This window comes from Syngnathoides biaculeatus, chromosome 15 (assembly GCF_019802595.1).
Source record: "Syngnathoides biaculeatus isolate LvHL_M chromosome 15, ASM1980259v1, whole genome shotgun sequence".
Classification (NCBI taxonomy): domain Eukaryota; kingdom Metazoa; phylum Chordata; class Actinopteri; order Syngnathiformes; family Syngnathidae; genus Syngnathoides; species Syngnathoides biaculeatus.
The window spans coordinates 4,037,001-4,064,058 of NC_084654.1; the positions used below are offsets into that span (position 1 = coordinate 4,037,001).

The 27,058-nt window shown below is 39.5% G+C and overlaps 2 protein-coding genes across 11 annotated transcripts in view; one reads left to right on the plus strand and one right to left on the minus strand.

Annotated features, from left to right (window-relative positions):
* Window positions 1–2,351: 2,351 nt before the first annotated feature.
* gjb9a (gap junction protein beta 9a) lies at window positions 2,352–26,891 on the minus strand. 8 transcript variants are annotated; one of them, XM_061844288.1, is made up of 6 exons: window positions 17,732–17,759; window positions 14,517–14,528; window positions 14,260–14,369; window positions 6,624–6,818; window positions 5,236–5,537; window positions 2,352–5,120 (listed from the first exon to the last, which is right to left on the minus strand). In XM_061844288.1, the coding sequence occupies exons 4-6, from the start codon at window positions 6,792–6,794 to the stop codon at window positions 4,778–4,780; spliced, it is 816 nt and encodes a 271-aa protein (XP_061700272.1). In that variant the 5' UTR covers window positions 6,795–6,818; window positions 14,260–14,369; window positions 14,517–14,528; window positions 17,732–17,759; the 3' UTR covers window positions 2,352–4,777. The 8 variants fall into 8 exon arrangements, with proteins under 8 accessions (XP_061700272.1, XP_061700271.1, XP_061700275.1 ...); XM_061844287.1 differs by lacking the exon at window positions 14,517–14,528 and having other exon boundaries at window positions 17,732–17,766; XM_061844291.1 differs by lacking the exons at window positions 14,260–14,369; window positions 14,517–14,528; window positions 17,732–17,759 and adding an exon at window positions 26,823–26,891.
* Window positions 25,879–27,058, plus strand: part of LOC133513458 (protein tyrosine phosphatase type IVA 2-like) — a 28,579-nt gene continuing 27,399 nt past the window's right edge. For 2 of the 3 annotated variants that reach the window (XM_061844295.1, XM_061844294.1), the window contains exons 1-2: window positions 25,879–26,121; window positions 26,723–26,869. The gene's annotated coding sequence lies outside the window, so the exon portion shown is untranslated. The remainder of the gene's footprint in view (window positions 26,122–26,722; window positions 26,870–27,058) is intronic. The other variant, XM_061844296.1, reaches the window with a different exon arrangement.

The following is a 27,058-nucleotide window of genomic DNA, read 5'->3' on the forward strand; positions in this document are numbered from 1 at the left end:
TTGTTCCTCCACCTGCTCCCTGCTTTCACTGAAGATCACAATGTCATCTGTGAACATCATAGTCCAAGGGGATTCCAGTCCAACCTCATTTGTCAGCCTATCCATTACCTCAGCAAACAGGAAGGGGCTCAGAGCTGATCCCTGATGCAGTCCCACCTCCACCTTAAATTCTTCTGTCACACCTATGCCACACCTCACCACTGTTCTGCTGCCCTCATACATGTCCTGTACTATTCTAACATATTTCACCGACACACCAGACTTACGCATGCAGTACCACAGTTCCTATCTTGGTATTCTATCATAGGCTTTCTCTAGATCCACAAAGACACAATGTAGCTCCTTCTCACCTTCTCTGTACTTTTCCACTACAAGACAAATAATGCATGTGTGAAAATCTTTCTTGGCATGAAACCATACTGTTGCTCGCAGATACTTCTGTCCTGACTCTAACCTCCACTACTCTTTCTCATTGTGTGAGTCATGAACGTTATTCCTCTATAGTTCCCCACAGCTCTGAAAATCACCTTTGTACTAAACCACTGACTGTTTCCCGTTGAACAATTCTAATAAGCCAATTATGTGCATGTGCGTTGGCACATAAGCTGCTTCACTGACAGCTTTTTTGCCATTCAAAATGTGTATGTACAGTAAACTGCCTCTCGCAACCTACGATAATGCTGCACTTGATAGCTCATTGCACATGAACAAAGCAAGCTGTCGGCTTTCCAGCTTTTCGCAAAGGAAAACAGGAGAAAATAGTAATTTAAGACCAAAAGAGTAGAACTATAAAAGAGGACACAGATAAATATTTTCAATTATTTTATTGAATGGCTTGAGCATGCAAAGCATTTATAGCTTATTATGACCGCTCGCCACTGCTATTAACCATCCACACTTCCAACATTTGTAGTCTTAATGTTTTTTTTTTAAGTCGGACAATTTTCAACAAGCGGCATGGTAGCTCAGCTGGTAAAGCGTTGGCCACACAGTTCTGAGGACCCAGGTTCAATCCCGGCCCCGCCTGTGTGGAGTTTGCATGTTTTCCGCGTGTCTGCATGGGTTTTCTCTGGGCACTCTGGTTTCATCCCACATCCCAAAAACATGCAACATTAATTGAACACTCTAAATTGCCCCTAGGTGTGATTCTGAGTGCGGCTGTTTGTCTCTACGTGCCCTGCGGTTGGCTGGCAACCAGTTCAGGGTGTACCCCGCTTCCTGCCCCTTGACAGCTGGGATAGGCTCCAGCACTCCCCACGACCCTCATGAAGATAAGCGGTGAAGAAAATGGATGGATGGAATTTTCAACAAGAGTGACAAGCAACATCTTCACTCGACTGTAGACTGCATGTCTGGAACATGATTAACAAAGCACCCTGAAACAAAGCAGTCCAGAGGAAGAATGGAAGAATATTTTCAATTTCATTACTTCAATTATGTTATGTCAGAGGAAGCTCGGATCCAAATGTACTTTTAAAATTGCTTTGAAATCACGAAAAGGTTATTCCACACTCTCTTTCCATTTTTCGACACCTGCATCTCCTCAGACTGATTGGCTTGTTGCATGACATTGGCTAACTCAGCTCCAGATATCGCAGTTATATAGTATAACCCAGGAACCTAACATACTACTATTTTCTGCCTTGTGTCATAGTTGGGACATACACTCACACCCTGCTGGTCCAATTAGTATTGTCCATCCATCCATTTTCTGAGCTTTTCATCCGCATGAGGGTCACGGGAGCGCTGGAGCCTATCCCAGCTGTCATCTGGCAGGAAGCCTGAACTGAACATCATCAAGCAAGACAACAAAAATGAATAGATTTTGCTCTCCATTACCTGTATACCATGTATCTGGGAGATCTAAAAATAGCTATATTCAACACTGAGATTTGTAATATTATCATTCAGGGTGTACCCAACTCATGTCTAAAGATAGTTGGAATAGGGTCCAGCAACCCTAGCAAGAATAAACAGTATAGAAAACGGATGGATATTTCCATCTTCATTTTCTGTCCTGTGATTGGCTGACCAGTTCAGGATGTAACCCCTATCCCACCCCCCGTCGCTCAAACTCAGCTGTGATAAACTCCAGCACACTTGCGACCCTGTTGAGGATTGATGGATGGATATTTCATTTTCATTATTTCACTTTTGCCTTTTTCACTCTGAGTGTGGATGTGCGTCAGCCTATCGCTCTCAATTAACCAGGTGCCAATGTGGTAAACAAAATATTATCCACAGCTGTCATTATGAGGTTGTACAGTTCTATCAAACATCAAATACCTGGCTACTGTCTGTAAATTAACAACCAAATAGATGAGCCATGATGTGGCTTTATAAAGCACAGAGATAGGTGCCAGGGTCTGAGTAGTGAGGAGGACCATCACTATCCTTGTTGAGTCTCTGTTCTTTTTGACGGTGATGTTTTTTCTGTAGACAAGCAAACTTGTTTCTGGATTTTTGGCTGAAACAATTATAATAATCCATGTAACATCTTTTTTTTAAAATAAATAAAGTGACAGATTAAATAAAGTTGTTTTGTCATGTAGTTCTGATTTATAAAAATAAATATTTGAAAAGCAAGACATCAAGCGTATAATAGATTTATCCATAGGGGAATATAAAGGTTACAGTATGTATTGTATTGCCCGGGACATAAATCACATTAAAATTTATTTCAGTATACTGTATCAGAATCACTAAATCCTGGATCTGGATGCAAATAATAGGCAGGGCATATGAATATGTACAGAATAGTTTCTAGATAAAGAATTGTAGCACACAAAAATTCTTTGGAAAGATGATGTAGCTGCAGTGTTCCTAAATTAAACAATAAACATGCAGACATGTCTTGGTAAATAAACAAGGAACAAACTGTAAAGTAAGTAAATGAAAGTTTGATAATGTTAACAAGAGGTGTTCTTATATAGTCAAGTCATTTACAGGAGTTCCACAAAAGCATCTTTTTGTATAACATGATCACTATGAAATAAACTTGCACTGGGTTTTGACCATTTTTTTCCAGATTTTTCATCCAGATTTCATTCATTCAGTATTGTTTCAACCACACAAAAATGATCTGAAAGAAAGAGATCTAGTGTCCCAAACATTCATTCTAGTGTTAACCAGAGTGTTTTAGCAACAGCATTACTTGTGGATTCAGACTTAAAGAATGAAACATCTATAACATACTCTAAAAGTAAGAAGCTATTAGATTTCTCAGTCGAGATATAAAGTAACTGTCTCGACAACAGGATGTCTCAGTACTCACACATAATTTACAAGTGATTCAAAATCAAAAGTAAGCAGCAGTTACAAGACCAGATTTTGTTTTCCAGTTATGACTCCAATCCATCATTCCAGACCTAAATGAGAGCCTGTGTCCCCCTTTGTGTTCTGTGTTTATGCCTTTAACAAGCAAGAAGTGTTAGCAGATATGACACATCTACATGGTGGCTTCTCCTGCTGGGGCTGTGATTCAAGGGCTCACCTTCAGATAAAGGACATTGAGTCCCCCCACGCAACCCCCCAAAATTTTCTGTACTACAAAATCCAGTTGACTTCACAGTCCTCCATTACACAACTTCAACAACAGAATGCACGTCTCTGACAGCTTTATATCAGTTTGATAAAAGCACGCCTTATGGTGTATTTATTTACAGAAAGTACTCAAATGGACGTTTGAGGAGCAGTGCGCTCTATTGTATGTTTTTTGGTTATAGAAGAAATAAAGAAAACTAAAAGAAACGTCATTGGTCGTTTGGGGCAGAGCCTGCAATAAATGAAGTGTTGCTGTGTATTAGTTGGCATTTATATCGCAACAACTTCAATAATGTGTACAATTACTATGATCTGAGAGACCATTTGTGTTTTGAGCTCGATTGGAACAGCTAATTATGAAATAAAATACAACAGTAATGGATGAGTATATCATACATACATCATGCATTTTTATCTATTCACAAAGGTCCAAAAGTAGTTGGACAATGACATTGGCGTTTTTTTTTTTTTTTTTATTGCTTGTGCCTACAATTATAAATTTTAAACACAACCAGCATTTGTTATACTTGGATACATATTTGCAGACAGGAAAAAAATGTCTGTACATTTTTAGATGGTGATATTTGAATTCTCTTAAACTAATGCTGAAACTAAACTTCAATTATATATTGATTATTTAATTTCACCTCTGTTTCATTGATTTATGGAGGTAAAATCATAAATATGTTATAACTGTTCAAATACTTCTGGCCAACTATGAAAGTCATCTATGGTGTGACTTTCCCCCCAGTTTTAAGCATTATGGAAAATGGATAGATGGACTGATCAAAAATGGTCATAACAATTTTAGCATAACATATTTGGATGTACTGTATTCTAAATTACACTTAACCATACACTTTCTGTCATGAAATAATGGGATTATGTTTCACAAAACATTCTGGTAATCATGGCACCACAAAGGTCCTAAATCTTCAGCCAAAAGTGTACGTGTAATTTACCAAAGGAACAATGCAAATGTTCGCGTCCACAGACTGGAATTTCAATTGTGCTCAGTATTTGGGAAGAAGTAGAAGTCAGTTGCACGGTGTTTCTACTTAAAGATAAAGAGCTAGAAATGTGACACCCAAACATAGCATTTATAGTTGTCCTCCTCCTTAGGCTATAATGTCCAAACACATTCAACAAAGCACATTTTCAGTCCATAATTTTATATCCATTAATTATTGCTGTAGAGACATCTATATCAGAGAGTTAATCCATCTCTGGTGATCTAAAGTGTTGTAATTGCACCAATATCTTTGGTCTTCTCTTTCTTTTTTAAACATAGCTGGCTCTCAGTGAGTGTTGGATCAGTCTTCCTGTAGAGTGACCTGGGTGGGGCCATGTTGGTGAGCTCATGCTGATCAGCAAATACCATTCTCTCATTCTCATGTCGGATTTTTAGGTGTTTGACGATGCGCTTGCCAATGAGATAAACCATCTCGCAAATGCACATGAAGATGCACAGTGCACTGGAAATCACCATGAACAACATGAAGATCTTTTTCTCAGTCGGACGGCTAATGAAGCAGTCCACAGTGTTTGGGCATGGATCCAGTGAACACTTGGATAACCTGAGAAATAATAGAGATGTGATTACTCAAACAACAATTCCAGTACTCCTTTCATCCTAAGAAGATTATTGAGAAAATAAAAAGATTGAACTATACAAAAAGGAATTAAATTTACTTTGGCAGGTCATATCCATGGTAAATCCGATATAGAATGTATAGGAATGAGACGTCGAATCCAGCTTTAAAGACCAAACTAGCTAGATAGGTCCACCACAGCCCTCCTCTCTTCTTGCCAGGGTTGGCATACAGGTGGGAGCCATGGTGCAACTCCACATACTTCTTGTCCTTATCTTCCCGGAATTTGACATGAGCCATCACCAATAGAGATGGACACGTGACAAAGATCAGCTGCAGTGCCCACAGACGGATGTGGGAGATGGGGAAGATGTGATCATAACAGGCATTGGTGCAGCCCGGCTGGAAAGCAGGCATAAGAAGTCAAATAATTAGGATCTGCAATGCCATATACCCGCAACCTACTTCCACATTCAGCAAAATGCTTCAAAGTACTTCCTCCCGGTTCGAGTGAATGGGAATGGGGCCTATGACAAAACACCTAAAACATCCACAGGACAGGTGCCAACCTCAAGGCCCGGGGGCCAGAACCGGCCTGCCAAATGATTTTATGTGCCCCGCAAAGGCAAATGTGTGTCAACTACAATGATTCTTGTGAAAATCTGTGCCAAAATTTCAAATTATCATATATCGTAAATCATAAATTAGAGATATTTGAAGCATTTTCATGTTATCAAACATGAACCCATTACCATCGATTTCTCATCACAAAACTAGGTCATAAATTTTGTTTAATACATGATAAAATGAACGCGGCACGGTGGCACAGCTGGAAAGCGTTAGCCTCACAGTTCTGAGGACCCTGGTTCAACCTGTTCTCCCCTTGCCTGCGTGGGTTTTCTCCAGGCACTCTGGTTTAATCCCAAAAACATGCAACATTAATTGGACACTCTAAATCACCCCTCGGTGTGATTGTGAGTGCGGCTGTTTGTCTCCATGTGCCCTGCGATTGGCTGGCAACCAGTTGAGGGTGTACCCCGCCTCCTGCCTGTTGACAGCTGGGATAGGCTCCAGCACTCCCTGTGAACCTTGTAAGGAAAAGCGGATAGGAAAATGGATGGATGGATGGATGGATAGAGTTTAGACTTCATTTGTGTTGAGATATGTCAAATAATAGTTTTATAAATAATTGATGTAAATTTATTTCACTGTTCTCCAAAGACACAAACCATAAAGAAGACAAAATTTTAGAAAGTTGGGCTTCAAACAATCATGCAATCAAACCATGAATGCTTGTAAGTCAGTCATACTCTTTTCCAGGTTTGTTCATGTAATGTTCTTCATATGGTGGAATATTAATGTAAGCTGCATTTCCAAAAAATACCATCCCTACCTGACATTTGGAACAACCCTGTAACTACTAAGTTTGGTTAAATGTTATTAAATGTTCATATTATTTTGGTACACTACATTTCTCCTCCATCTTACCTGTCGTGTATTGCAGACAAAGTCTTTGTTCTCATCGCCCCAAACTCTCTGTGCTGCCACCACAAATACTAGCACACGGAAGACAAACACCATGGACAGCCAAATCCTCCCGAACGCAGTGGAGTACTTATTGACTCCGCTCAAAAGGCTTTCAAGTCCCGACCAGTTCATCCCTCATAAAAACAAGTGCACCTCCTGCAGGAAAAAGCAGAACAATAAAGAAATAAATAAACATTAATGTTGCTGGGACAAATCATTGATGACTCACTGGCAGCATGCATAGACTAGTTTTTCCTACCAACTAAAACAAACAAAAAAGCAAAGTGGAACTATGCATTTAGAAGGCATGGTTTTGGTGTGCAGTTTCTCACAAAACCAATTTAAAAGCCAGCCGACTTCGAAATTGTCATACAAAAAAAACATTTTCAGCAAAGTGAGCAATATGATCAGGAGGTAATATAAAGTATAAAGTTTTCCTGAAGTAAAAAAATGAGTCCAAGATAACTCAACAATGTGACATACAACCTGTTCAACGCATTTGAAAAAATACAGTTTCTTTTAGAACAGGGGAGTAACACAACAGGAACATGGTTGTGTAAGTGTTCACGGCCTCTTATTACTGAGGATGTGACTGTGTTCAGAGTCAGCACACTCCTGCCACCATTTAAAGTGCATCTGATTAACGCCAACAAATTTTAGCTGTTCTACAGGTCGCTTTTATTGACAGTTTTGGTTTTGGCAGCAAGCTGAAGGCTTTACAACAACGCTGACTAATATTAGGAACTTTTCATGACGCTGCCACAACCATGGATCACTGTATGGTGCTCTTTTCCTGATGAGGAGTGCTGTGTTTGCGCCAAATATACCCTGTGGATTTATGGCTAAAAAGATTTCCATTGTGAATAGTACCGTGAATACTCGGTTCTCGAACCTCCCCATTCTCGAACAAATCGGTTTTCGAACGAAAATTCTGAGATTTTTTTGCTTCTGATTTCGAACGAAAATCCGGTACCCGAACGTCCCCGAAAAACCTAGAAATAACAATGCGCGCAGCCTGACCAGCTGACCAACGACATGCTTTGTTATTGCTTATGCAGATGTGTCCCGGTATTGACATTTACTATTTTTTCTTCGTATTGAGGACTATTAACCCCCAATCATGGCTCCAAAGAAGTGACACTAGATACATTTTTTGGGAAAAGAAAAGAACTTCAAAGGGGCGAGTCACCCCCACCGAAGATATTTGATAGTTGATAGTTTTGTATTGCTTTTTTTCTTGTGAACTTTAATAATGCTCTGTTCCATTAGCTTTTCTGCATTTTTGTTTTGTTTCAAAGATTTTGTTAACTTGAGTTCCAAGTTTTTTGTATGTTTCTTTTTGTAAAAATAATTTGCTTTCATCCCCATCATTATTGTTTGTTTGAAGTTATTCTGCACTTTTGTTAGTAAAAAAAAGTTTACAAGGCTGGGGGCTGAGTTGTTACAGATACAGTAGTTGTATTGCTTTTTTTCTAGTGAACTTTAATAATGCTCTGTTCCATTATCTTTTCTGCAATTTTGTATTGTTTCAAAGATTTTGTTAACTTGAGTTACGAGTTTTTGTATGTTTCTTTTTGTAAAAATAATTTGCTTTCATTCCCACCATTATTGTTTGTTTAAAGTTCTTTTGCACTTTTGTTAATAAAAAAAAGTTTACAAGGATGGGGGCCGAGTTGTTACAAATACGGTACTTGTATTGCTTTTTTTCTTGTGAACTTACTAAACAATACATTTTAAGCAAAAAATAAATATATTTCTTAAATTATTTAATTATATAAAGTATTCAAACTATACATGTATTTCTACTATGCCATTTATTATCAGGAAATGCAAAAAAAAAAAATGCTTTAAAAAGCACTTGATGATGACTGTCTTCATTCTCTGTGTTCCAAGATACTGTATATTTAATCCTTGTAAATTCATTTGTTCCCTGAGCCTGACTGACACCCTTGAACAATAAGATCTCTCTGATGCTGTGGAAGCTATCTAGGGATTATGACTTGCACTGGAAACGGTGACTACAAAAATGTCAGGAAAAGCATACTAGAACATCTTGTCTTTATTTGGGATTATCGGGGGCTCATTAAATGGTGGCAGTGTGTGCTGACTCCCATCTAAAATAAATCCAAATGTTATTGATTGATTGATTGATTGGGAATGCAGTTATAATTCTAATTATAAGATGCTATGGATACTTGTGTAATCACTCAATCACTCTTTTTTTTAAATCTTGAAATAGTTTACTTTGGTTTCTTTTTCCAGCACAAAAACCTGCCTGTTGAACAGAAGTGGTTGGACTTTTTGTGTCCACGATAAGTATGTAACATACAAATTTTGTGTCCAAGTAATTCAAGTACTCTACAGCAATTTTTGTGATCTAAGTTCCTGTCTACTTCATTAAAATGGTATTGTTGTTTAAAGTTTAAAAAGGTTTTTTGTGCCTCACTTTTTTATTTTTACATAAAATTACACCTCAATGATACTGAGGCCCTATTTTCGTGAATGTCAAAAATCCTGTATAGCAGACGGGGCAACAATGCGCCAGGTGCGGGTTAAGCCAGTTCATAGATGAGTGCAGGCGGTTGCACCACTGAAGGACTGTTTAAACCAGACTAAATTTACTGGCAATCAAAGCTGCTCATTTCCTTTAAATCGTACAACAAGTTTCCACTCATACATCTCTGCGCGGAAGAGGATAATGCATAAATTGAATTGCAGCAATCCATGTGTGAGAGGAGTGTTGTCACTGCTATGGTTGGGGTGGCACAATATTGGAGCAGGTAACCCTTATTAAATACATAATGAGCTGGTAATAACATCCGTCCAACCATTTCCTTAGCCGCTTATCCTCACAAGGATTGTGAGAGTGCTGTAGCCTATCCCAACTCTCAGGAGGGCAGGAGGCAGGGAACACCCTGAACTGGTTGCCAGGGCACATAGAGACAAACAGCTGCACTCACAATCACACCGAGGGGTAATTTAGTGTGCCTAATTAATGCTGCATGTTTATGGGATGTGGGAGGAAACTGGAGTGCCCAGAGAAAACCCACATAGGCACGGGGAGAACATGCAAACTCCACACAACAAGCGCTGGGATTGAACCCGGGTCCTCAGAACTGTGAGGCCAACGTTTCCAGCTGCGCCACTGTGCTGCCCTGGTGATAACAGTGGGTGACTTAAATATCCTCAGTATGTGTTCGCCTGTACCGTGATCAAATTGACTAAAATCGTGTTAGACCAGTGGTTTACTTTGTCCCAAGTCTTAGACGTGGTCTTAGCAGGCATAATTCTAGGCCTACTTTTTCCCACTAAAATATCAATCAGCCAGATAAATTCCAATAATTCAAAGTGAAAATTTTAACTATTTTATGTGTGTGTGACAATGTATGTGTATTTCTTTTTTTGGGGGGGTATCTCATGGTTTTTTTTTGGAACTTCAGAGAGGAGAACAAATTTTATAATGGTGACAGTTAAACACTGCTGATCATCCACATTCTAATTGATTCGTTTAAAAGATAGGGTTTGAACACAGAGCAAATTGGAAGTCGGTGTGCATCTCGAAACATATTTTGTGGTTGACTATGGAGACTCCACTGTAGTATCCTTAATCCAGTCTTCTATTCCAGCCATGCAACAATATCTGAGTGTGTCTGCAATGTGCCTTTTACTGATTGGTACAGATGAGTGAGCACAGTGGAAACGCTGATAAATATGACCATAAAGTGGTTAAAGCAAGAAAAACCCAGATGTAACCATTTGTATGAATCAAGCAATATTCTCAACCTTATTTGTGTATGGTACCTACTTATAAGACTGTGCATGTGTTTGAGTCTTATTTGAAAAACAGGGTCCATTGCTTGCTTGTTTGAGTTGGCCTCTGTGTTACACAATTATTTTAATCTCATTTGAAAACAAATAAATAATACCATTCAGCGGATCCATAGTTATTTCTGTAACTTTGGTCTGCTTCCAATGTCTTTAAAATTTAAAACAACAACTCTATTACATGGGATCACGGTGGATCAACTGGAAAGTGTTGGCATCACAGTTCTGAGGACCCGGGCTCAATCCCAGCCCTCCCTGTGTGGAGTTTGCATACTCTCCTTGTGCCTGCTTGGCTTTTCTCCAGGCGCTCCGGTTTCCTCCCACATTCCAAAAACATGCAACATTAATTGGACACTCTAAATTGCCCCTAGGTGTGATTGTGAGTGCGACTGTTTGTCGCTTTGTGCCCTGCGACTGGCTGGCAACCAGTTTAGGATGTACCCTGCCTCCTGCCCAATGACAGCTGGGATAGGCTCCAGCACTAGCGTGACCCTTGTGAGGATAAGTGGCTAAGAAAATGGATGAATGGATGGATGGATGGATGGATGGATGGATGGATGGAGCTCTATTAGAATTGATTATAGCTGAAATAAAACTCTACTTCAACTCTTTGCTCTCGACATACACATCTAAAACAAGCTAAATCTTTATAAAGATATATACACAGAAAGAGGCAGTAAATACACAAAAGTTATGTGGTACTTCCTGAAGGCATGCATTTGAGTTTTTAAACATTGTAAATTGTGAAGGGGATACTTTACATTTACCACTACCCAATACAATTGATTAAACAAGTTATCTTCTCATTAACATTGAGACACAACCCTTACTGCTTGTTTGCCATTACAGTTTTTGTGGTGGGTTCATTGCACAAAGTCAAATCACACCTGTAGAGTACATCATTTTGGACTCAGTGAGTGGTAAGTCTCTCAAGAAATAAGAAGTGTCAGGCAGGTTTCAGGGCTGGTGTGACAAAAGCAAACCCGCTTCAATGTGGACTAGACTATCACTCAAGACATCTACAAAGAAATCCTGCGATGGTTGCTTCATTCGGTGCATGAAAAGTGACGGGAGTTTTGGCATCGTCACTATAACGTTCCACTGGCTCACAATTGCCCTAAATATCTGACACTTCCTGACAAAAAGAAATGAACATCAGTGTGTTGGTGCAACCTCCCTACTGCTCCTTATGTTTTACCTTTTACAATAGCTCGAGGACACCATCAGAGACCTGTTTGGAAGATGTGGATGGCATTAAGAAGACTATGAGGACAGAGGTGTGGAGGATGCTGTAAGCATCTTTCTGAAGGGCAAGGAGGTGCGGCAAAAAAGAACCATTATTAGATGCCATGGGGATTACTACAAAGGTGAAAACTTGTAGTTTGTAGACTGGATTTAAAATACGATATATTTTTTGTGGCAGCGACAAAATTCGTATTCTGAAGCAAGGCATCAGTAAATCAAGGTTTCACTTTATTGTTATGTTAACACAAGCTATAGAAAAAAAGACAAACCAGAGCTCTGCATTCTTCCTTTATTAGTAGAGGATTACTCACTGTTTCATTTAGTAGAGAAAAAAATGGGTTTTGAATGAAGATGTATGTTTTTCGATCACTGAAACTCAGCATTGACTATTCTGCTTTGACAAAACAACTTGGGTCGTCATGGTAACGCAGTTGCTACATATTGATTTTTAGTGATGAGTGTCGTCTACCATCGTGTACGTTAACATTAACAGTACATATTTTTCCCTCATCACTAAACACCATAAATACAACCAGTAAAACATGTCATCATGCCTATATCTTAGGTTGTGGATGTCGATTGAAATATCATCACGAATAACATTTTTCTCTAACTTTAGAACTTTTTAAAACTTTCATAGGTCACACCAAGAGAAAAATATAACCCAACATCAAGAATAACTGAAGTTACACACACTTTTCCTGTAAGAGAAAGTTTTTTTTCGGTAGACTAACTTTTAGACTAAAAAGGTTTACTTTAGGTCTGTGTAACCTCGTTGCCTACACACTCACGATTCTGTTTAGTTTTTATTGTGTGAGAGGGAAACATAGAGTATGAAAATAAGTCAGATTTAAACTTACCTGGTGCAGGAGCTTTCCTTTAAAAGTAAAACGTAATTTCTCCAAACAAACAAAAAAAATTTATAGGTTTACAATAGCTCAAGATAGGCTGTGAAACAGCTGTTAAAACTATTTAACGCTTTTCCGCCTTTCAGGGTTTGTCTGTTCTTGTTCATGCTTTCTCCAGAAATCTTGCCAAACCAGATCCAAGCAACGTCTACGTCATCACACACACACACGCCCTATCTTGCTTGTATGCAAAATTCAGAGACACTCGAGCTATGAAATACAACACCCAGTCTGACTGGATGCTTTAAAGGAACATCGGAGCAAAGATGATCCTCTGCTTATTTATGGATGCATTTGTGTTTGTTTCTTAAAAATGTGACTTTAGGGGAAAATGGTGGATGCCTAAGGGAGCCACACCCTTTTGTCCCACACAGTATGAACTCATTGCAATTAAATGTTTCAGTAGATTCTACAAATCCCATTGGTGTCTTTTACTTGTTGACATAAACATTATTACATTTCTACAAAGATAATCCTCTTCTAATTTCTATCTATTTATCTATCTATCTATCTATCTATGCTTGTCAATGTGGATACATTTGCACATAAGTTGGAACGCACTTTTGATGCATGTTCATGACAAAGGTGATTATTTGTGTTTTTTCTGAAGTCTTCACCAACTTACAGTGCCATGAAAAAGCATTGACCCTGTCCTCAAATTCTTAGAATTTTGCTCAATTTCACAACTTTAATGTGAAAGATCATCAAAGTAATGTCAATACCAAAGAAATATAACCCAAGCGAACTTAAAATGTTGCTTTTAAATGATGATTTCATTTTTCTTGGAGGAGAAAAACCTGTTCAGTTAGCTGGCTTTGTGCGAAAAAGCAATAAGTCAACCTCACCAGTAAAAACTGAAATCAAACTTTTCTAGAGTTGGCAATGAGTCCCTCATATCTCTTTGGTGATATTTATGACTATTTATGACCCCTATGACTGAAATTCAAACTTACATCAGATTTTAATTCAGTTTTTTTGCAATAACACCACAACTTTTCATAGTTGGGATGTTGTATTTTATTTAATGATTTATACAAACTAGAGTAAGTAATGAGTCTCGGAGTAAACAGGGTCATTTATTTACCTATAGGCAAATATGTAGAGAAAATTGTTCTTCCTTACGTTTCAAGGTCCTGCTGAGTGCTCTAATTCCATAAAATACACACGGTATCTACTTGAGTAATTCACTAAAATTGTTATTGCTGTCAAGTGGCGAACTTGGTCAACATTTCCCTGAACAGTGTACTGTATATGAGTGAAAACACAACATAGAGAATCTTATTGTTATTTGGTTATTGAAATCTTAAAACATGACAAGAGACGTAAGAAAAATCATGTGTTCGCTTGATACATATATGAAAGAATTAACAAGGTAAGGATATTGTTGGAGGACGCTTTTTTCCTCCGCGTTCGTTTAATTTCGGGGAGTGAGAATGTTGGTTATCCAAATAAAGGCTGGAGATGATGAACAGTCTCTCCGCAGAATTTACTTCCAGAATATTCCGAGCATTTATGAGTTACAGACAATGGCTGTAGAGAGCAGATCAGAAGTGCGAAGATACAGAGAAAGCACATGTCCTTTATCTTGTCAAAAAGGCGGAGAATGGGTGGTATCAAACCTGTGGCATGAGATCGGGGCTTTCCACTTAGATAAAGGGTGTGTCCAGTATGCAGTTCATCAAGGGTAGCCTACGTGCAGAGATTTGCTCAAGGACACATCTGGCTAGAGCTGAGGACATGAGGAAATTATGTAGTCATGACTAAATATGAGCATAAGACCTACTTCAATATCTACCATCAAGAATTGTTTTTTTATTAATTAAGAATGGGAATCTTTCTGACATCACCATACTATTAAGGATCTCAATTGTCTTACAGTAAAGGCACACTGAGGAGAAGACGGGCAGGGGGGGCTCCACTGCAGTGAAGCTCAAGAAAACACAAACAACACTTTAGCTCATCAACAGTGATGTATAAAAAAAAAAGCGTCCTGTAAAACACCAGAATCATAGGTACAGCAGGATTTCACAAATAAAAATTTTCGCCTTTTGCTTTCTTATTTCTTCATTATTTTATTGCATATCTACAGTCTTGTTATAATTGGGAAACTATTTGCAGTATTACTGAACGCTCAGATTTGTTTTGCAAAGTTTTAAGATGGTATTCCGAACATAGCCCTCTGCATTATCTGAGTTTGAGATCAGCATACAGATTGCAGATTGGTTTTTGCCCCCATAGGGCTGCATTCAATGGTTTGGACATGTCCAGAAGAGAGAAGATAGAGATGCCAGGCAAAAGAATGAGAAGAAGACCAACGAGAAGGTTGATGGATGTTGTGAGGGAAGGCATGTTGGTGTTTCGAGAGGAAGAGGAAGGAGACAGGCTTACATGAAAAAGATGTGGTGACCCATAACAGGACAGTCGAAAGGAAAAAGTTTCAGTAATACTGAGATTAATGACACTGATTCGTGACTATTACACAATGAAAGTGTGTGATGTTCTAAACTGCTGTATGTCTGCGTCTGTAACTGATGTCTCCATGAAATGATGACATCGAGGAATGACGTTTCATACTTTCTCCAAACATTTGAAGAGTTCATATGCAATATAGAGTACTTTGAGAAGTCAATGAATGAAGAAAATGGGAGAGAAGGAAGAGTAGAAGAGGCAAGCATGAATGACCAGGAAGTGACAATGATTAGTAAGGGGGAAGTTAGAAAGGCACTGAACAGGATGAAAAATGGAAAGACAGCTGGTCCTGATGACATACCAGTGGATGTATGGAAGCAATTTGGAAAAGTGTATGAGTTCCTATTTTGTTATTTTTATGTTCAGAACTGTGGAAACTATAGAGGAATGAAGTTGATGAGCCACACAATGAAGTTATGGGAAAGAGTAGTGGAGGCTAGACTCAGGACAGAAGTATCTGCGAGCAACAGTATGGTTCATGACTAGAGAGAGGACCACAGATGCATTATTTGCCTTGAGAATGCTCGTGGAAAAGTACAGAGAAGGTCAGAAGGAGCTACATTGTGTCTTTGTAGACCTAGAGAAAGCCCATGACATAGTACCAAGAGAGGAACTGTGGTACTGCATGCGCAAGTTCGGTGTGGTGGATAAATATGTTAGAATAGTACAGGACATGTATGAGGGAAGCAGAACAGTGGTGAGATGTGCCGTAAGTGTGTCAGAAGAATTTAAGGTGGAAGTGGGACTGCATCAGGCATCCGCTCTGAGCCCCTTCCTGTTTGCGGTAGTTTGGATAGGGTGACGGATGAGGTTAGACTGATATTGTGATCTGCCGTGAAAGCAGGGAGAAGTCGGAGGAACAATTAGAATGATGAAGGCACACACTGGAAAGGAGAGGAATGAAGTTTAGCCGAAGTAAAACAGTATATGTGCATGAATTAGAGGGGCGGAGGGAGAAGAGTGAAGCTCCAGGGAGAAGAGATAGCAAGGGTGGATGACTTCAAATACTTAGGGTCAACAATCCAGAGCATTGTTGAGTGTGGTAAGGAAGTGAAGAAATGGATCCAAGCGGGTTGGAACAGTTGGCGGAAAGTGTCTGCTGTTCTATGTGACAGAAGAGTCTCCGCTAGGATGAAGGGGAAAGTTTATAAAACAGTGGTGATGCCGGCCATAATGTACAGATTAGAGACGGTGGCACTGAAGAAACAACAGGAAGCAGAACTTGAGGTGGCAGAAATGAAGATGTTCAGGTTCTCGCTCAGAGTGAGCAGGTTGGATAGGATTAGAAAACTCATGAGAGGGACAGCCAAAATTGGATGTTTTGGAGACAAGATTCGAGAGAGCAGACTTCAGTGGTTTGGACATGTTCAGAGGCGAGAGAGTGAGTATATTGGTAGAAGGGTGCTGAGAATGGAGCTGCCAGGCAAAAGAGCGAGAGGAAGACCAAAGAAAAGGTGATGGATGTTGTGAGGGAGGACATGAAGACAGTGGGTGTTGGAGAGGAAGATGCTCGAGATGGGCTTAGATGGAAAAAGATGACACGCTGTGCCGACCCCTATTCGGGACAAGCCGAAAGCAAAAGAAGAAGACAAAAAAGTAGATATATCCGTTTTTGTTGTTTCTATAGATTCTTTGATTCATAAATAAGAAACAAAAATCGATATATTTGCTTTTGTGTCTGAACTCTTCTTCGGTTCTCAGTTGATCTCCTGAATAGTGCGAGAGATACACAGAGGAGCTGACAAGTGTAGATCCGCCAACATGCTGTAGCAGCCAAGCTAACTAAAGTGCCTACGTAGCGGCCATATCAGAGAGGTCAACGTTCACCGTGAGCTGCATTACTCGGACACTTAAATTTAATAGTAATCTTCTTTTCCTTTCGGCTTGTCCCGTTAGGGGTCGCCCCAGCGTGTCATCTTTTGCCATCTTAGTCTATCTTCTGCATCTGCAAATAACGCAAGTAATATACATACAAAATTATTTTTTCATTTTTACGTGGTCTACTTTTTTGTTGGTGCTGAAGCGTTTGCTACGAATAAAGGAATTTTAAAATCATTAAATATTTGAAATGTGTTAAACAGTTTACAATTGAGTCAGCTCTTTGTCATTGTTGAGCATTGTATGCAATCATATGCAGTAAAATATGTTTTCATATTGCTATTTTGGGATGTGGTGACGATTTCAACCTTCCGAGTTACCTCCGTCCGTACGCTGTTTTAAAGCGGTCTGTCGGCGACACGATTGGGAATCGAGGCTGTTCTACAGAAAGTAATGAATGACATTTACCCTAAAATAGCACCTCTAGTGGTTCACAGATATTGTTGGTAAATAACCCGTTTTGAGCTCCGTGCTGACGGTGACGCCAAGCTAGGGAGGCTAAACTCGTCATCTTATTCGTATTCCGCGTATGTGGACAGCAAGAAAACAAGGGACAAGGAAGCCGTTACATTGTGCTACAGTAAAGTCCCTTTCACATGTAAAAATGTTTTTGTGGTTGGGTTCTCTTTAAATTATTGTGTTTTGAAGGCATGCAATACGATGTTGAAAAAGCGTAACCCCTAATAAAAATCGGTTGAGAAAAGATTCGTTTCAACTAATTTTCAGTGTCCATGCATACATCACCTTTCATGGAAACGACAACCTTCCCAACATGGCCGCCACGTGGGCACGTCGGTTTGTGGCCGTTACAGCCTGCGAGCGCATTACTATGATTCCCACTTAGTTTCTTGGCAGGACACACCCCAATGGAACATAATTTGCTCCTCCGTCGCGGGAAGGCAGGCTACGCAAATATACTGAGATGCCCATACTAAACGTGTCGCATTTGAACGAAATAAAAAATAAATTCGTTTGTTATGGTTAGATTTAGGGCTTTGCTTCAGTTTTTAAGCGGTTGAGGATGGGTATAGGCAGTGGTTTTCAAACTGGGACGCACGAGTTGTTTCAGCACCCCACTGTTTCCAATTTTCAGCAATATCACCTGCCACTGCTTTTACAATTTTCATTTGCTGCAATGATAGGTGAAAATATTCAGTAATATTAATTAAATGTGAATGATACTTAATACATGGATAGATGCATGTATGTTGGAAACTCCAATATTATCTTTACAGGTTCTCCATTCCCAAGGAATGCGAGAAAAGACCCTTTGGCCTTGGATGATTGCTAAACGAAGTGGGAAAATTGTTCCTGCACATTGCTACTGCAAGGCTGGCCTGGGAGAAGCTTGTTCATGTGTTGCAGCACTGCTGTTTTGGGTTGAAGCCAACACCAGGATACGGTACTCAAAGACTGTCACACAAGAGAAAGCATACTGGAAGCTACCAACACCTTTAAAAGATGTGGTGTATCGTCCAATTGGTGAAATTGACTTCACTTCATCAAAGACACCAACTGCATACTGCCCTTGAAGCTGGGGCCAATGTGGATGCCATTCACTATTTTCAGACTCAGATCAATTCATTTCCAAGTTCTAGGGAACAAAAGCATCCTATTTCTCACCAATCCGTAGTCCTCCTCAAAAAATAAAAAATCCCTATCTACCGACTCTAGGTTTGTTAGTCTATGTTACTGGAAACACAAGATTATTTTTGTTAGGCCTGATCAAAATGTTTTGACCATATAAATGTGCTGTACCCAATGTTATGTAAGTGCGAAAACAAACCAATTGTACTTCAAAATTTCATTGTCTCATTCTCCATCTAGGTAGGAATTATTGTGAATATAATTATCATACATTTGCCTCCAATACAGAAATGCTTTGCTCTGCTCTAGATAACGTGACAGCCGCTTAGCAGGAGATGGAAAAAACAAAAACATCTAATCATCAGAACTGTTAGAACTGCTGCCTGTAAAAGAAATGATGACCACACATGTACTGAGCAATTTTTCTCACACATGAACAAACAAGTACACTTTGTTTCCAACTGTTTTGCTTGCTGTCTCCTTTTTGTAACATCCATGTAAATAAGGGGCGTCTTAAAACTAAATAAATAAAGGTGCTGAGGAGAGGATAATCAGATGGTGAATTGTATGAGACAGTTCCTCTCCTCTCTCCTCACGAGACTTGAACTAGTGTCTTTGCTTCCTTTTTGTCCAGTTTAATGAATTTTAAATTGGTAAACCTGACATTAACTTGGTCCTTCGAGCTGCATCTCAAGATACCTGAGGATTCCAGGGGCTGAGTCGACATCCAGGCAAAGACCGCGTCCACGGCACTTGAGACCCTTTCCGGGACTGGGCCTCGACTTTGCGTCTGGAGGCTGAGGGTTGACGAGAAGCCGAACGAAGTGAAGGCACTTCTGGTGAGTAGGAAACTCCCACACTCATGAGGAATGAGTGAATGCACATCTTGGTGACTGCGGCAGAACCAAACCTCCAGAATACTAGTCCCTAGCGAGTAGACTAATTAGTCTATAAAACTGAGAAAAAGACAGCGTGTGTCCTGTACGTGAGCTCCGTGAAACGTGTGTAAAAGTGTTAGTGGAGGTTCGCTACCTCATTTGAACAGGAAATTGAGTGACAACTGTTTGAGGATGCAGAGGTAAGAATTCTGGGCCACTTGTGGTAGAAGCTTGAGAATTACCTCAAACAGGACGCAATTGTCACCCTGTTCAGGGGGGAGTCAGTATAGTCACCCAAGGTGAACCACTGACTCCAACAGGGGAAAAACAAATAGCAAAATAGTTGATACAGAACATCTGAAAAAAAAAATAAAATAAAATAATGTGTAAGGACGAGAAGTTTGTAGAAATCCAATGTCCTACTTAAATAAGATATCTAAATTTGTGGATAACACAATATGGCTTTGTTGGCCAGCTCAACACACACACACACAAAATATATATAGTTAACCTACAGGATAAAATAAGAGATAAACACACACACACAAAACTGGACTCAAGATGATGTGAAAACGGCCATAAAAAGTTGATGTAACATAATTTGTCCAGAGAACGGAGGACTTGAGTATATCTTGCAACTATAATGGTGTGGAAGTACAACAAATTTGGATGACAGCAAAGTACTTTCTCACAGCAGCAGGGAGTTCAAGGGTTAATATAGCACACTTCTGCGAGATTTAGACAAAAAGCAATTTTTTTCTGCCACAATGAACTATTTGAAGAATATAGATTTGGAATGACTGCATGTTATAAAGCAAATAGTGGCATCCCTGAAGATCACAATCCAGGGAGTGTGTATCAAGAGCAATTAAAAAATGGTCTTCATGCAAATTCAAATAATCCTACAAAACAATGGATTGAAAAACATTGGGTTGACAAACCGACTGGCAGCCTGTAACAATACGTTAACCAAGCACTACTTGCATAAAGAGTGCTACACAATAAGAAAAAGAAAGTTGACACCTTTCTGACAGAGGAAGGAGAAATTTATGGAGCGTTATGCGAAACATTTAATAATTGTGGCCGCAGATGTGGAAGAGGCAGGGGAAAAGTAATAGGGAGGGGATGCAAATTTGATCAAAAAGAAATGATTTGCAGGTGTTGTGGAGAAAAAGGTCACATGACTTCAATAAAAACAAAACCCCCACCACCGCATAACTTGAGCAGCCATCTCCCCATCAAAAATGTCCCAGCTAATGCTCCCAAAATGTAACTTTTTAATTTGCCCTATTACGTTTGTTGGGAAGAGATGGCTTGCTGAAACTAGGACTGGGCATAATTCCCTCTCTGACAGGAAATATAGAAGTAAAAAGAAAAAAAGGAATTACTGGGAGGACAGTTAAATATCTTACAAAATAGGAATACCCAGCACTCTATTATTACACCTTAGATATTCCAAACAATCCTCCCACAAGAACAGGAGATCTCTTGCTGCAAACAGCTTGAGACATGATTGAACCACCACAAAATAATGTGGGAAGTGACTAATTGCATGTGACTATGTAGTATAAGATACAGTAAACTTATAACAACCCACACCACACAAAATCATGATTGATTATCTGTATTCAGATGGTATATCAGTCGTGGTGGCAGGAACAAAACTGACTGACAAACTAAATGCATTACACAAGGAATGAACACCACCACACACGTCATTGCCCAAACAAACTTAACAGGAGTGAAAGAGTTTGGGACAATTTGTATTGGTAGAACGAAATGTTCCCGATTGAACAGAAAAAGAACCAGATTTGGATTAGGACGACTGAGCTGTACAGACAATACCTTATTGGACAGTGTTAAACAATCTGAGACCAGATGTCAGCACAGATACAAAACACATTCTACCAAAAATATTTTTACAATCTTGAGCCATGGGAAGTCTCAGGTCTCAACAGGGTGAATGGTAGCCCTGGCACAAAGGCATTACATGACCCATGGATTTAACTTGTATGCAAACATTTTTTTGTAGGGCTTGTTTGACCTGTGCTCGACATAATCCACAAGGGAATGTGCATCTAAAATGTGGTCAGTTTCCTCAAGATACACATCCATCCATCCATCCATCCATCCATCCATCCATCCATCCATCCATCCCTCCATCCATATTCTTAGCTGCTCATCCACACAAGGGTCGTGGGGAGAGCTGGAGCCTATGCCAGCCGTCAACGGGCAGGAGGCAGGGTACACCCTGAACTGGTTTCCAGCCAATCGCAGGGCACATTGTTTTCTAATGGTGTGTCAGTAGGAAATTTCACATGCATCAAATTGATAGGACTGGAAACAAATTGGGAAATTTATCAGCATTGATGTTTAAAAGCATTTTTGTGCCATTGTCCTGGTGGTGTGGCAGTAACTGTCTTTTTGATTTTTTTTTTCCTTTTTTTTTTCCTGACGCAGCCCTTCTGCATTTATTCAGAGAGAGAGCTGGAGCCTATCCCAGCTAACTTCGGGCAGCGGCAGACTACACCCCGAACTGGTCGCCGGCCAGTCGCAGTGCAGATATCAACACCATCACTGAGTGGCAATCGATCCCACGCTGCCTGCACTCAAAACGGACCTCTGAGGGAAACCCAAACTACAATGTGTCCCGCAAGAGAAATGAGTTTGACACCCTTGCACTACATCAGCAGGTAGGAAAAAAATGATTTTTAACAAGTTACTGTGTTTTAATAACTGTTATTGACATTTGTCTATTCATCCTATGTGTGTTTATGAATTAACATCTACTGTACATGCAGTTTTACCCGAACACTGGCATAGACTGAGCAAGAGCTGAATGACATGGACAAAATAGCAGAAAGAAACACGTGGATACACCTTACACACTGTATAAGGTCATCTCAGCTGAGTCCCCCAAAGGGAAAGATAAGCAAAGTCCAGCATACGGTGGGTGCAGATTTATAGTATCTGAAAAAACCTGAAGGCTCGTGAAGATTTAAAAGACACCTGACTCATTTAGGGGTGAATTGGTCGACATGACTTTAAAATAGCTAAATAATATGATAGCATGTTGGGCTGCAACATTGACAGCCGTAATAATATTTTTGTTAACACAGTACTTTTGGGCACCTGTAAAGATGACAAAAACACAGAACAACAGAACCAATAATTATACTCAGTCAGCTATGCCTACCACACATAAGATAAAGAGGCACAACCTCATTTCAAATAACATTGAAAGACAACTATGCGGCAGTCACTGAGGCACAAGGGGAGGACTCCATGTGTGCCTCCCAATGAATCAGTTTAGCACTATTTTAATTCCTTGGCCGAGTCTAACTGGTGGGGATTCTATCTATGGGCTTATGCTAAAGGAACCCCCCATTTTCTTCTCACCATTTGCCAATTTAATGCTACATTAAACCCAAATGCCATACAAAAGAGTCCGTATACTATGGAGGGAGTTGAAGTATTTTAACCGAAAAAGCATGTGGAACATTTTATTTTTATTATTATTTTTTTTTTTTTTTACAAATAGGAAACAACTGGTTGTTATTAATGTAGACTGCAGCTAACAGGGTAACCTATAGTTGCATCACGTGCATGGGCCCTAGGCCACTACTACGTGTCATTCCAGCAGAAATCCCAACACAGTGTACCCTGGAGGTAATGACTAAAACAACTCCTAACACCACTTATCAAAAATGGAATAGTGTTTATCCAACAACTAAGGCAGTAAATGAAAACTGATATTTTCTACTAATGTTGCATTTGCTAATTTCTCCTGTGTTAGCTTTACAGGGACAGGTGTTAAGGTGGGAAGTCTCAACAAAACATGGTGTCATGATATCCATCTGCAAACTGCCCCACTGCTCCCATGCAGGGATGTGTGGTGGTGGTGTGTTGGTCAAAAGTTGTATGACACACTGATAAATGCACCAGGAACGTGTGCACTGGTATCACTGCTCTTATTTGTGACTGTTTCCATCCAAAGCAGAGGATATACAATTGGCCGCATCCATCTTTGGACCTCCCATTGGTTTCTCCCGAAGGTGAAGGTCCTCTTGGAAAGATGGAGATCCGACATACGTTGATATAATTGACATCCCACTAGGCCTACCAGATGAGTATAAGTTGCCTAACCAGATTGCTGCAGGATAGGAATCCATCTATTCTTGCATTGTGTGAATGTTGTTGTAGTCCCTGCATAAAGGCATCACTTAACCAACTTATAACCACTGCTATTGCCCCGACAAATTCAAAATTGGCAGAAATATATCCACTATTGGCACAACAGGGTAATGACAGTGATATTGTTGAACACGATGATGACGTTATGACTTCTCTTCCAGACCTGTTCTCTGATCCGGAAGATTAAAAGTAATTAGTGCAATATTTTCTTCCGAGTGTAATTATGTAGAATAAAGACGGGTGATCTATTAGATGATGTGAGGATTTGAGCAAATGTAGGATAAAAAGGATGATACTGTAGAAATAATTGAAAATAAAATTCAGTAACTGCTTCTGACTGTAATGAAGAAATGCTTTGCTCTGCTCCAATTCAGTTACTTTCCTGCCTGCAATGAAGAATGCTTTGCTTCTGCCTGCAATCAAGAAATGCTTTGCTCTGCTCCAATTCAGTTACTACTTCTGCCTGCAATGAAGAATGCTTTGCTCTGCTCTAGAAAACGTGGTAGCAAATGTAGGATAAACAGGGGGGAAATGTAGGAATAATTGTGAATATAATTATCATACATCTGCTTCCAATGCAGAAATGCTTTGCTCTGCTCTAGATAACGTGGCAGCCGCCTAGCAGGAGATAGCAAGAACAAAAACATCTAATTATCAGAACTGTTAGAACTGCTGCCTGTAAAAGAAATGATGACCACCCATGTACTCAGCAATCTTTCACACACATGCACACACACATGAACAAACAAGTACACTTTGTTTCCAACTGTTTTGCTTGCCGTCTCCTTTTTGTTACATCCATGTAAATAAGGGGCGTCTTAAAACTAAATAAATAGAGGTGCTGAGGAGAGGATAATCAGAGCGTGCAGTGGTGAATTGTACGAGACAGTTCCTCTTCTCACTCCTCGCGAGACTTGAACTAGTGTCTTTGCTTCCTTTTTGTCCAGATTAATGAATGTAAACCTGACAATCTAACATGTCAGGCTATTGGTATATATATATATGTACAAATCTACATGAATTGCAATAAATGCCTTCCAAATGTAGTAGTTTTCTTTTTTTTTTTTTCAATTTAGAGCTGTTGATACTATCGTTGAATAACAAAATGTTCAAGGAGGAATGTAAAGTCCATTATGTTAAGCTTATAAAGTATGCTTGGGTATTATATAATTCCACAAAGACATGCACTTAAGAATGCTCTTCAAATTATTTTATGAACAAAGGGACATATTTTATTCCAATTTGCTGAACAGAGGGAATATTCCTCTGATTTCCATATGATTGATTGTTAGTTGGAACTCGGTCCGGATTAGTGGAATCATACACCTATGCTGGCTTGCCTGAAACAATGATCATCAATAACAAAATGTTAATGTATTTATTTTTTGTTTGGCCAACTTACTTAATAAAACAGAACACATCATATTCAAATTTCAATAAGTTGTTGAAAGGATGCTGATGTTAAAACAAGTTCCCAGTCCAAAAATATGTCATAATTTAATTCATGTACATCAGTACAGTATCAAATAATAAACGTATTATTCAGAGCACACCAAAAAAAATGTTTCAAAAGAGTTTCAGAACAGTCTTCATTTAACATCAATAAGTGGAAGCATGTTTTGCTGTTTCATATCAGTTTCAATTTTCACATATTCCAAGTCCCAACACACCATTGTCTGAGCTTGCAGATCTATGTCACCTGTTTTCTTAAATTTATCACTCAACTGACAAGAAACACTTACCAGTGACAAAATGATCTGAGCAGACACGATACTGAGACAGATTAGCCATGTTTACATCTGCTCTGGATAATGCTACTAGCTCTGCTGGAGTAGCCAACCATAGCACAGAAGTTAACCATAACTGGAGGCTAGTTGGTTTGTGCAAGTTTGAAAAAATAATGGGGTCACTGGTGCGTGGAGATACAGCCGCCGGTACACTTGTTTGTTATTGTTGTAGCCAGGCAATTACATTGTTCAGTCGACTTCTAGTTCCAGGAAGGCAGCCACTTCCTTTGGCCGTTTCCACAGGTCCATTATTCTCACCATAGTGGGAGCCACTGTGCAGATGAAGATGTGCTGCATGTCGTGAAAGCCCTGTCCGCATTTCGGGCAGAGGCTTACGATAGTATTGTTGACATGAGCCATATAGTCATTGAGCATGCGACCCTCCAAGCAATCGCTACACTTGTTTGTCTTCCAACATGGCGCGAGGCCGAAAATCACCTGATTATGACGTCATATCACAGGCCTAATAGTGAAGCAGCGCGTATCCTTGAGCCAGTAACGTCGGAGCAAGACTTGCTTGCCTAGAAACTGTGTGAGAATTCCAATAACGCCCCGCTGGCGTATCTAGTGTTCCCATCTATGGGCTGACATGTAAACGGGGGCGCTGAGGCTTTTCCCTGCATTGCTTCCCAAGCTGATTAAACGAGTCCATTGAAAGCGCCTGGGATTTTGTCGTGTGAACGTTGAGGTACGTGCTATTGTAACAATAACAAGATTGTATTTTTTCCCCTTTTTTGGTCGTTTATTTTAAATTTTTTTGTGACCTGTCTTCCTTGAACCGAAACCGAATTAGATGTAAATACAGCATTCTCTTTTTATGTCATGCACGTTTTTTTTCTAATAACGTTTTTGCAAGAGGAGATAAATGCATTATGTTTTAACACGTTAGACGTTTCCTTAACGGTACATTGCAAACCAGTGGACTGGAGTGTAGTACTAACTTTTTTTTTTTTTTGGGGGGGGGGGGGGGTGTTAAATTATTTGTCATATTATTATTATTCAGTGAATCAGTCCTAGTTATCCTGCAAACACATCAGAAACTAGACATTATTTTTTTTCAATGTCACTTGTCAGCAGCTGATGCATCGATTTTTGTAAATGTACTCATCTAAAGTAACATCCCAATATTGAACTTTTCCAATATTTAGCACAGTGACCTAAGCACGTCACCAAGGCTATTCTTCAGCCGATGTCGTCATTTTGATAAATACTGTACTGTCCATTCCATTTCTGGTAGCCATTACACGCTGCAAGCTAATCTAAGCTAATGTGTTTTCGTTGGACAACAGCTTAGCATCCAGCTAGAAGGCCGTTGCAAGCCAGGAGCAGAATCAAAACAACAACAACAGCAGCAGCATTATCAATGGTGTGTCTACATCCACGACTCACATTGTCCTGTGTGTGCTCAATGAACAGTCTCCGCAGCTCACATCACAGTGAGTATGCCTATGTTTCATATGTCATTGCTACTAAATAAAATGTCAATAGCCCTTGTATAAAACAAGAGACATCCCAACAAGTTCCAAAATAAAAACTTCTCCAAAACGATATTTTTCTTCTCTCACTTTAAGAAAAGATGCCCAAAAGAAGATACTCATTCTTGGATAAAATAACATTTGCAACAT